This window comes from Oculina patagonica, chromosome 14 (assembly GCF_052425735.1).
Source record: "Oculina patagonica isolate OP01 chromosome 14, crgOcupat, whole genome shotgun sequence".
Classification (NCBI taxonomy): domain Eukaryota; kingdom Metazoa; phylum Cnidaria; class Anthozoa; order Scleractinia; family Oculinidae; genus Oculina; species Oculina patagonica.
The window spans coordinates 6861496-6873889 of record NC_135771.1 but is presented as its reverse complement, the minus strand read 5'-3'; the positions used below and the strand labels follow the sequence as shown (position 1 = coordinate 6873889).

At 35.4% G+C, this 12394-nt stretch overlaps 1 protein-coding gene across 5 annotated transcripts; it reads right to left on the bottom strand.

Moving 5' to 3' along the window:
- Window positions 1-5148: 5148 nt before the first annotated feature.
- LOC144638302 (uncharacterized) lies at window positions 5149-12323 on the bottom strand. Of its 5 annotated transcripts, XM_078497532.1 has the most exons (14): window positions 11272-12323; window positions 10213-10274; window positions 9295-9327; window positions 9168-9200; window positions 9043-9075; window positions 8918-8950; window positions 8787-8819; window positions 8626-8688; window positions 7727-7759; window positions 7600-7632; window positions 7473-7505; window positions 7353-7385; window positions 7235-7267; window positions 5149-6336 (listed from the first exon to the last, which is right to left on the bottom strand). In XM_078497532.1, the coding sequence occupies exons 2-14, from the start codon at window positions 10268-10270 to the stop codon at window positions 6218-6220; spliced, it is 570 nt and encodes a 189-aa protein (XP_078353658.1). In that variant the 5' UTR covers window positions 10271-10274; window positions 11272-12323; the 3' UTR covers window positions 5149-6217. The 5 variants fall into 5 exon arrangements, with proteins under 5 accessions (XP_078353658.1, XP_078353660.1, XP_078353659.1 ...); XM_078497534.1 differs by lacking the exons at window positions 7600-7632; window positions 11272-12323 and having other exon boundaries at window positions 10213-11207; XM_078497533.1 differs by lacking the exons at window positions 8787-8819; window positions 11272-12323 and having other exon boundaries at window positions 10213-11206.
- Window positions 12324-12394: the final 71 nt, after the last annotated feature.

The window sequence follows — 12394 nt, the reverse complement described above, 5'->3', positions numbered from 1 at the left end:
CTATCTTTTATGATGACTGTATGCTACATGTCTTAACAAGATGTTCAGGGAAGCCTGTACTGTGAAGTACTGCAACATATGATATTGACAATCACGTACAATGCATGAACACATTTTGGCAAAGGACTAGATTATTTGGATGAAACTTTTCTAGATCCTGGAAATTTAGGATGGTTCTTGCTCTACTCAAAGACAATTTAATATGGAGCGATTCTTCATCTACATAATGCCATTTTAAAGAAACAAATCTCTGATGAACAATTAAGTAGCCAAAGCTTATGATGCCATTTAATTAGAAATGGTAACGATCTTAGTTGGACATGTACCCAACAGATGTTATATTATATAACATTTTTGTTAAGGCTAAAGACAATAGACAAAAAAGAAAACAGAAAGAAATAGTTGATACCTGGAGATACACATACAGAAACATTACTAACATAATTTAATATAATTTGATTACATCTTTTAGTCAACATACAGTCATGTATAACATGTCTGTTAAAAAAAATAACATGATTAACTTGGGCACACTTAAAACCTATTTTTGTAGAGGTGGACATACGTCAAAGTTTACTATTAAGGTTCATCATAGTCTCTCTATGTGTATTCCTTGTAACATCCATGACATTGCAACAAACCATACATGCTAAATTAGTATATAGCCATACCCACTCAAGCTGGGTCATTTTTTTTTTCTAAGAATGTATGTCAAACTTTACTATTAAGGTTCATCATAGTCTCTCTATGTGTATTCTTTGCAACATCCATGACATTGCAACAAACCATACTCAGGCATACCCACTCAAACTGGGTCAATTTTTTTTTCTAAGAATGTACGTCCTTTAAAAGAAAAGAAAAATGAATGATAGTTTATTATAACAACCAGGGCCCGGTTGCTCAAAGCACAATTAAGGTAATTCAGGATTAGCGTGAGATTTGATTTAAATTCTATATCATTTTGTTGAGGTTTTCTGTTAATATTTTCTGTCCCCTAGTTTTGACGTGGACCAATCTCAAACTTTACAAATCATTAGTTTTTGAAAACCCGTTGAAAAAAAAAAAAAGGAAACCTTAATCATTTTTAAATCCTGGGTTATTGCTAATTGCCTTTCGAACAACTCAGCCCAGGAAATAAAAATACTGAGGGAGCTTTAACATGGCTTTGGTATGTATAATAATGGTACGTATACCTACCTTTAGTCTTTCATTATTAGATAAATTATGGCTAGGACAGTTTTTCATTAAGTGTCATAACACAAAACCAAAGTAATTACTCTTGTCAACCGCAAAGGGATATAAAATCCAGTGAGCCAAAAAAACTCCAAGAAAATAAGTGTATGTCTTAAGCACGGAGCACAGAAAAATGTGTATGAGCAAGTCACAATTGGTTTAGGTTTTACGTTCTGATTGGCTAAAAAAAGTGATGTAAGTTGTTTAAACAAAACACCAAGTATATAGGTAGAAGTAATTCAAAAGCAAAAAAAAAAAAATGATTTTGACACTTAGTAAAAACTGCTCTATCAGAACCTGATCCAAATAATTGTTAGTCAGGGGAATATTATATTGTCACCATCTCATCATTCGGTCAGAAATTCTGCCAAAATAACTGTTTAATTCAGTGTTTCAAACAAATTCTTTGGGTAAACTTAGTAACAGTTACTTTCATCACTGCCTAGGAACCAGGCCAATTTAACATACAGCTGTAGAAATAAATTATTTATTTACAGTAGAAACCTGGTAATTGAACTCTGAAGGAAAACGAAAAACAGTTCGTGTTAGCGGGGTTTCGAGTTATCAGGGTTGATTGAATAAGACTAAAAGGGGGTTCAAATCCAAGGGAAATCGAGGTTAGCTTGAGTTAAGGGGGTTGTTCGAGTTATCCAAGTTTGAGTTACCGGGTTTCTACTGTATATACAATAATGCACAATAGCAGGTTGTAAAGTCCATTTTTGTGGTTTTAATTTGTCATCCAAGGTTTGAAAGGCTATGTATCATAAATTATTATAGACAATTTGACTTTGCATTGTTAAGTAAATTTTGTTTACTGGTAAGAAAGAACTCTCTCTGGCATAACTTTAGTACTTAGATGATTAAAATAAATTCTGATATTAAATAAATTCAGAGTTTACTTTGTTTGCCTGACTTTGAGTAATGGTTAACTTTTTATCTTTAATTCATGGCCCATTTCTAAACTTCATGTACAGAAGTGGATCCAGAGCTTTGGCTAAGTGCGGTGATATGGCTTGTCATGCCTCCAGGTCCTAGAATAAGGAAGGGGCCTGCTTTTCAACAAAATTTTACTTGTGGCCATTTGGGCCTCTATTTAGTCAAACAATAAGGTGGGACCCCTCCTCCCCTAGACTCGCCTTTATTTACAGTGAGAACTTGAAAAGCATGAACACTCATTATACTTTGAAGACAGAAGTAGAGGAAATACGTAGTTGACAAATTATTCACAAAAAATAACCTGCTGGCTCCAGCTCTTTCCATTTTTCTTTATTTCTTGCAATTTGAGCTATCATTGGATGTTCTGCAGAAATTTACATATGCCAATTGCACGATGTTTGCCGACGAGTACTGAGACATTGAGACTAAAAAATTGAGTCAGAATTTCAAAATTTGTCGCTTTATTTTAATTTTGAAAATTTAGAGAATGAAACTCTAAATAAACGAGTAAAAAAAAAAAAAGCAGAAGAGGAACTTGTAAAAGTGTTAAAGACCAAGTCAACACAATTTGCAGTACGTACCTTACAAGCATGGCTTCAACAGATCCAGATTTTTGGCTGAATTTGGGTACGGTAAATACCTAATCGTACCTTTTTGGTACACTTTGGCAGCAAATCAGGCTCGTTTGGTCTTGCTATGGGTATTTTGGCTCGACTGCATCTCGCCAAAATACGAGCCATGGCTCGACCAAACTCGCCTGATATGCTACCGAAGCGTACCAAAAAGGTACGATTAGGTATAAAAATTGTATAGTTTTCAACTTTCTTGAATAAGCACCCCCACCCCCCACTTTTTATGAGGTGTTAAAAGTAAATAAATGCTCGGGTGAAAAATGTAATGATGACGGTATAGATCTTAAAAGGTCACCTCAAGGTATCTTAAATTCACAAACATTTGGTACAAATAATTATGATGCCTTAGCAGTACATAGTGCCTCTTTACCTCTTTGAGGAGCCCAAATGGGAACCAAACCCAGCATTAGTCAATTAGGCCACCCGCCCGCAGATATAAGCTACAGTCAACTTTTGACATTGCGAACACGCTCTTGGCGTCATTTTGTTTACATTAAAGCGAGTCATTTCCAGTCAAACATTTCACAACAACAACTCGATATATCATATTTTACTAAAATGTGCAATAATTTGTACCTTATTCATTGCAAAAGCAATTGCAAAAGTATGCATGCGAAATATTTCTTGGGGAGGAGGGAAGTTGTCAATCTCAATATATTTCTCTGGTTTTTTTGGGGGGAGGGGGGGGGGTTTGGTACCCTGTAACCCTTACCCTTATAAACAGGAAATCTAAAAAGGTTGTCTGGTAAAGTACATGCGACAAGACAGAATGGTTCTGCAGTGGGTTAATTCAAGTGGTGACGTCAAATTATTTCACTAGAAGATAGATCTCAAAAATTATCAAGGAGATCTCTGAAAAGATTAGAGTGATATTTTTGAAACTTGGCATCAACAGTGACCTTCCTATAAGATGGCTCATACTATGATGTAACCATGGCAACACTTTGGTTCCAGTCTCTGTCATAAACCAAATACATCTCCATTTTTTTGCACCCTTAAATGTAGGACAGAGCGTCGAGGTTGGAACACACATGATGCCCATATTACCCTTACTCTTCTCATTAGCTTGTTGCATGGGAGTGGATTATCTTTGGTTAAGCAAAAACTCAACATGTGAGTATTAATTGAAATAGGTACAGTCAAATCCCGATAACTCAAACCTTCAAGGGAAATCGAAAAAGGTTCGAGATATCGGGAGTTCGAGTTATCGAGGGTAAAATTAGTAAGAAAATGACCTAAAGGGGAATCGAAAAAGGTTCGAGTTATCGGGAGTTCGAGTTACTGAGGGTTCGAGATATCGGGATTCAACTGTATTTGCAACAAAACTGTTGCCATGGCAATGGCAGGACAGGTGTCACATTGAGTCTTGGGTTTTAAATTAATGATGCCAAGTTTAAAGAACATGCTTATGTATTCTTCAAGAGTTTCATCTTTTTTGTGGAACAATTGTTGCAGCAAAATCACATGGTGTAAATCGCCTTAATATGATATATTTTTATGACACTGGGAAAAATGCAGATAGAAAAGTTTATTGCATGTAGACCCAAACATATCTCATAGGATAAAATATTGGTTCAATTTATTATATGTCAAACTATTAAATATTTAGGTGTCATTTTAAATATGACAACATGAAATGACAAAAACTGTACATTATAACATTTTCAAGTTTTAATTTTGTAAAAAAAAAAAAAACAATATTATAGCACAACTAAAGTAAAGCGCGCGTTCTGATTGGTTAATTTAGCGTCTACTATTTGCCCATGGGTGCACGCTGACGTATGCTTCAACCTGAGCGCGCGCGCTGATTTGTTGCGACATGGCACAAGAAAGTGCCACTACTTCACAAGTTTTTACTTGTTTTCTTGATTTTCCTGTGAATTTGAAAAGCTAAACATAAGAAAAACCATTTCTCCACAATGCTGAAAGACATTGAGGTATAATGCAAGTTTGAAATAATTCAAAACTTTGTATTGTTTGTTTTTTTCTTTTAGGTTTTCGTCAGCGTTTACGCGAGCACTACACCCAATTGTTCAAATAAGCGCGCGCACTTTTACCTCAAAGAAACTAATAAATCACCTTAAAGTTGTGCTATAAAACAAATGGTAAACTTCACAGCGTGCACTATTGAGTTACAGATGCACTTGGGAGGTTTGCTAAGCACTCAAGAAGCTAGAGTCGCCCTCGGCTATCGCCTCGGGCGACTCTTACGCTTCTTTCGTGCTTAGCAACCTCCCGCGTGCATCTGTAACTCAATAGTGCACACTGTGACGTTTACCATTTGTTAAATAGTACGCTTTTCTACTATGTGAAGAACAAATCCCAGAAACTAAAAAGAAAAGACACCTGAATGGTCCAATTTATTGTTCAAAGTTACGAATTTCAATGATTTAAATGTCAAAAGTCAGAAGAATTAATTATTATGACTTATGATAAAAAATATCAAGCAAATGAGGGGGACATGGGGTTTTGTGGTTAATAAAACTGTAGCTTCTGGTGTTGCAGTGATCTCAAAAGATTTTAAAAGTACAGAAATGTTCTGTGAAACAAAATCATTAAAGATGTACCATAACAGAACAGATTGTTTAACTCTAAAATCTCTTTATCTGTACATTTTGTATAAAAGTGCACAAAGGCTGCTATCCAATTGCAAGCAATTGATATGTCAAATTATTTTAAGTTTGTTACATAATGCAGTTTTGTGTTTTTAGCTATTTTTTTTTGCAATGATTGATGTTCAGGTCAAGGTCCCACCATTTCCCAGAGGGGGTACTCAAGCTTGTTGATGATAGGAATTTTTTTGGGTTTGAAATTTTCGATTCTGACATTTTTTGGGTTGCAGAATTTGGTGAGTAATTTTTTGGGTGAAAAAGGTTTTTTTGGAGGGGGTACATTTGGTTCAGGGATTTTTTAGGGGTAATGAGTTTTGCCTCCATTCGATCATCCCTGTCATTTACAAGCCTGAGTACCCCCCCGGGCACCATGTCCCCCTTAGGTTGCAATGTTTGCAGGCCAAATACAAGGATTTCATAAAATTGTTAATTTTTTTCTCTGACTGTAAACTTACAATTTGTTTAATTATTAAAGTGCTTATTAAACTCAGTGCTTATTGAACTCATATGAAAGGCCTTTCAAAATGAAGAAAGATGAAGTTTCCCTTTTTCTGATTTCTTTTCTGGTTCCAGAGATTAATTAACGATTTTGTATTATGGAAATTAGGTGACTGATGACGTCATAAGTTTGACAAATACTAAATACTAAAGCAACATAACTTTAACTTGGCACAAGAAAGATATCAGGAAAATGAAAACACCATTTTCTTCACTTTGAAAGGCCTTTCATATGAGTTCAACTTGATTTCATTTCGTAAGCAAAAAAACCAGCGACTGTCAACTTAAAATTTTTTCTTTAATTTTTTAAAGAAAAAATTTTAAGTTGACAGTGGCTGGTTTCTCCTTTTGATGATGCTGTCGTCTCCGTTTTGAGGGGCACTGCCTCATCATGTGCCCCTCTCCACCACAAGAGAAGCATTTCACTAAAAACAAAAATAACAAAAATTTAAGCAACATATTTAACCATACTGTAACATAAATTATTTCCACCATTTGCCTCTATGGATCGATCCCCTGCTCAATTGCAATTACTAATGTGAAAGGTATGTTTTTGTCAACACTGGTCTGGCACATTAATTTTTGACAACACTTCATGACAAGTTGAACTCCGAAGTACTATGGCTATAGTATTAATAATCAGTGGGACTAGCAGGAGGCCACAAAAGGCAATTGCCGATTTTCAAATATTAACAAATATTCCCGGAAGTGGAGTTGAATAGCAGTGGATCATATTAATATTTTACTGAGTCATGTATGAAGCTGCATGCAAGGTTAATTATATCCACCACGTTCACCAACACTGCAGTGAACAATTGTATTAGTATATACAACACAAGTTGAATAACTAGCAGACCAAAACATCACTTTTGGTAAACAAAGCGACACAAAGGCAGTTTGTTTCTCTTTACCTGCTGTTAGGTGAACAGTATTAAATAAAGCTTATTACCTCTGAATTAACTGATCAGTGCATGCATATATTAGGAATATTCACTTGTGTGGTATTATACTAAAAAGGTTTTTGATGTGACTAGTCAAATATATATGGCCATTATTAGAAATACTTTAAGGTGGTTGATCTATTCAATGGAACTGAATTGTGCAAAAAGCTCATCTGTACGTAGTATCCAGAGGTTTGGCTTTTAAAAAATAAAGGCCAGAAACTCAAATGAGCAACAAATTAGTAGTTAAGAATGACCTCTTAAAAGATGTCCTTGACAGCTGTCTACATTCATTTTTCTTTTATTTCACAGAATTGTATAAATTTCTGAATAATCAAAATAATAGATCTCTCTTATTTTTTATCTAGTGGAAAAGACTTACACTTTTGTTGTGCATTTGCTTTGCGTTTCCTTTCTGTTCAAAGTAATGAAAATGAAAATGGTCAGTTAAAGACTGGAAAACATTAGTTATAAAGATATTGCATCATTTAAACACTCACCATTATTTCCACGGCCATTATTTCCATAATGCTCTGCAGAAATTATAAAGAAAAAAAATTATTGCGGTCACTTAAAGACTGGAAAACAGTTATAAAGATATTACATCATTAAACACTCACCATTGTTTCCACGGCCATTATTTCCATAATGCTCTGCAGTAATCATAAAGAAATAAATCTTATTGCGGTTACTTGAAAACTGGAAAACATTAGTTATAAAGATATATTGCATCATTCAAACACTCACCATCGTTTCCACGGCCATTATTTCCATAATGCTCTGCAGTAATCATAAAGAAATAAATCTTATTGCGGTTACTTGAAAACTGGAAAACATTAGTTATAAAGATATATTGCATCATTCAAACACTCACCATCGTTTCCACGGTCATTATTTCCATGACGCTCTGCAGAAATAATAAAGAAATATTACCGTATTTTCTCAATTAAACGCCCCCGGCGTTTATTTCAAACTTGGCTTGGTGTACCCGGCCTTTATTTGAGGCCGGCGTTTATTAACGGACTGCAATTTTCTATCAATTATTCAGATTGACTTTTTGTTACCGATCTCCGTGACCAAAGGGCTGTTTGTCAAGGCGGAATGATTTCCCCCTTCATTCTGCCCCGAAAAACTGTCCCTGCATGTGTATCCAAAGGTTATTTATTAACCAAAAATACATTATTATGGAACATGTTTATGTTGCAATCAAGATTTGTGACAGAGAGATCATCAAGGGTATATGAACGTAAACTATAAAGGAGCATGCAAGTAGAGGTTATCGGCACAGAGTTTTAAGTTCACACACAGCAATGCCGCCAACTTCTTTTTTGTTTTTAAACGACCTCCCCCAACTTATAAACAAACGCAGGAGGGATCCTCGATATTTCAACGACTGTGAGCACTAACACAAGTTAGAAAGGAAATGCGTCAGTCGTGAAGACAGTAACACGTAGCTAGGTTTTATTTTGTTGTTAACAGCCTGACTTTTCCTTTGAGCGTTTATTGAAATTTCCAAAGCAGCATACCCTACTAGAATATCATAGCAGTGCCATTCAAAAGAATAGATTCGTTAGCTTGACCTCAAATAAACGCCAGAACCTCGAACAAACGCCCCCGGCGTTTAATTTAAACAGTTAGCAATTTTGACCCGGTGTTTATACGAGCTAGGCCGGCGTTTAATCGGGGTCCGGCGTTTAATACGGTATATTGTTGCGGTCACTTAAAAACTGGAAAACATTAGTTATAAAGATTTTGCATCATTCAAACACTCACCATTGTTTCCACGGTCATTGTTTCCACGGTCATTGTTTCCACGATCATTGTTTCCATAACGATCTGCAGTAATCATAAAGAAATAAATATTATTGCGGTCACTTAAAAACTGGAAAACATTACCGGTAGTTATAAAGATATTGCATCATTTAAACACTCACCATTGTTTCCACGATCATTGTTTCCATAACGATCTGCAGTAATCATAAAGAAAGAAATATTATTGCGGTCACTTAAAAACTGGAAAACATTACCGGTAGTTATAAAGATATTGCATCATTTAAACACTCACCATTGTTTCCACGCCCATAATTTCCATAATGCTCTGCAGAAATTATAAAGAAAAAAAAATTATTGCGGTCACTTAAAGACTGGAAAACATTAGTTATAAAGATATTACATCATTCAAACACTCACCATTGTTTCCACGGCCATTATTTCCATAACGATCTGCAGTAATCATAAAAAAATAAATATTATTGCGGTTACTTAAAAACTGGAAAACATTAGTTATAAAGATATTGCATCATTCAAACACTCACCATTGTTTCCACGGCCATTATTTCCATAATGCTCTGCAGTAATCATAAAGAAATAAATATTATTGCGGTCACTTAAAGACTGGAAAACATTAGTTATAAAGATATATTGCGTCATTCAAACACTCACCATTGTTTCCACGGTCATTGTTTCCATAACGATCTGCAGTAATCATAAAGAAATGGTGGTCACTTAAAAACTGGAAAACATCCAGGGGGTGTCCTTTTCAAAGCTGTTATTAGGGATTAGGGCCATTGTTTTTGTTTCGGAGGAGAGGATCAAAACTCCTGAAAAAGGTTGTTTGCAAATGCAAAACTTATTGTTTGTGCACATGAAAAGGAGTTTAAATGTTTAATGACAAAAGATAGTTATAAGCCACTTATATGATTATGACACATCATCAACAGGATTTTTTTATGCCCAGAATGCTGGAATTTGCATTTTCAATCTTCCAGATTTCAAACTCTCTGCATTCTCTGGGAGAGTCCCACCTCGGAAAAGGGGCCTTGACACATGGGGCCTTTGTTATCAGACATGACTTTTAATTAATAAAAATATTTTAGTTGTTTGGTATCAACGTTTTTGCAGTTTTCAGGTATCCCAGGGCAAAAATATCGGGTATATTGGTATCCCACTACCCCCCTTGGCTGGACCTGACCATTGTTACCATGCTGCCCATAATTTCCATTATCATCTGCAGGAATCATAAAGAAATTGCGGTCACTTAAAAACTGGAAAAAAAAGTTAAAGAGAAAAGTAGGGGGGGGGGGAGTCATGACCCCATTTCACGCACAAATGTTAACCAAATTCATGTGCCACAAAAAGTTGAAAGCGCAGAATTATATTCTAAAATCAGGTAATAAATTCAAGCTACCTTCATATGTCATGTCATCTGTTTTTTTTTTTTTGCCCTATTGTCTTATATCACGATCAATTTTATGCCCTATTGTCCCACACCATGGTATAATTTTTACCCTTTTTACATGTCATGCATAAACCTTTTCTTACTATGTTACAACAATATCCCTTTCCCAGAAAGAAACTTACTTTGGGATTGTCTGGCGGAAAGCCACCTGTCATGTGCAAGTTGCCTGTAGCTGTTCATCTTTCTTTGTTAGCAAAGATAATCAGGTTAGAAATAAATTACACGTTATATAACAAATCCCAGAATGACTTGATAGTTTGCTTTAAAGAAAGAATATAAAATGTACAGCACATGTTAAAAAACAAACGGTTAACAGTTACATGTTTCTAAAAAAAAAAACAATACAAGGTATTTAACAACTATACTAAGTTAAACTTCCCTGACAATAGACCTTTCGACGGTTTCTGATGCCATCTTGGTTGGGGGGCAAACACGGCAAATTTTACAGTAAATGTATGGAAAAATTGTGAGTTTGATACTCGAAAATTTGACGGTTGACATTCTGAAACTTTTGTAAATTACAAACTAAATATGGTAGCTATATAGAAACTGTGGAAGGGTCTATTACTCCTGTTAAGAGCTTGGAAAACGTATGGACCTGGACCTCTTTTCCTCTTTTTTTAAAATTGGCTTTACATTTAAAAATTTTCCTTTCCGACCATACAGATACTATTATACATCCTTGACATCTAATATCTTCACAAACACATTCGATAAATTTTAGCATAAAATTTTATGTACTAATTTAACCATTGATACGATTAAGCCGACAATCCCAAACCTTTTTCAATGATAAGTATCTTGACTGTACTGCGTGGAAACAGTTTTGTCAAATTTTTTGTGTTGTAATTTTTTTGCGACGTTGCGGTGTTAGTATAATTTTCTTGCTTTGTTTGTATAATTTCTTGCTTTGTTTGCATAATTTTCTTGCTTTGTTTGTGTAATTTCCTTGGCGTTTTGCTTTCTTCGTGCAACTTTTCTTGCGGTGTTTGTCTTTTTCTGCGTCCTCTCTAAAGGAGGGATCGGTGTGAAAAGAAAATTTAAATAGGCTTTTAAAATAATTGTACTAGTTTTGGCCAAATCGATTGGAGACAGTTTTAAAAAATTAGTCGTGTTTCTTACAACGCTAAAATACAAACTAAAATTAAATAATAAAAAAAAGAAAACCGTGGTCTACTCACATCTCAAGATCCCGCAGCAACCCGTCCGGCAAGTGGCAGATACGGCAGCTCCATCGCCGATAAACGCGGGTGGCAAGGTAATTCCCGCCAAAATTGCAATTACTCAACTATAAAAAACTCGAGTTTTATTTTAGATATAAAGAAATACAACGAAAGCAAATAATTTAGATAATTCAGATAATACATAAATTTAAGTGCAAGCGAAACGTAACAAGGAATCTTTCAAAAACGGTTTACTGAATAAAAGAAAAGGATTTCTTTATGAGCTAAATCGCCGGAGTGAAAAAGATTATAAAAGCGCTCTCCTTTGAAATCAGCTTATGGTTTCTTTGCAAGAACACGCGTATGTGTGATTGTCGATGGAAAATTGAAAGAGTTTAGAAAATTTCAGATACTCACCGATTGCAGGATGAGAAAATAAAATTCGTTACATACATTTAATAAAAACTTCATCACGGAGGTTTCTTGTCTAATGATAATCAGCGCAATCGGCTAAGCGACCGAGATGCTGGCCTCCATTCCTGTGCAGTTCAACCTACAAGTCAATAAAAGTACATCAAATGTTTTCAGAATTCGCTCTACTCTCAGGCACGTACATAGTGGCAACATTTGAATGGCGAAAATCGAATTTCAATCTGGGAGTGTAAAATTTCCATCTGCTGTCGTTGATCATATACATCACGGCAGCACGAAATAGAACAACTCATCCGCTTCGAGCTTTTGACCTTGCAGTTGATGAGGATTTCGTGGAGATCGCTGACCAGTACTTTCTTTTTCGCGCCGCACGATAGCCTTCGGATTGCCTTCGCATTGCTTCGGAATAACTTCGGAATACTCCCATACTATTCGTCTCAACCAAAATGGCATCACGTGAACAGTGTTAAACCGAAGAGCCAAAAAACATTACCACGCGACCAGAACTTTTGAAACGCAGACTAAAACCAACGGTCAGTGAAGCGGGCAGAAAAAAAGCGCTTGTCCACGGACGTCTAACACGAATAGTAACTGGCAATAATTAATTACGCAACTTCAGAAAAAAAATTAATCAAGGGAAAAGTTTATTATTTACAGTTTAAATTCTAGTCAAAATTAAATTAGTGGGGAGCTCCGCTTTTAGGCCTGC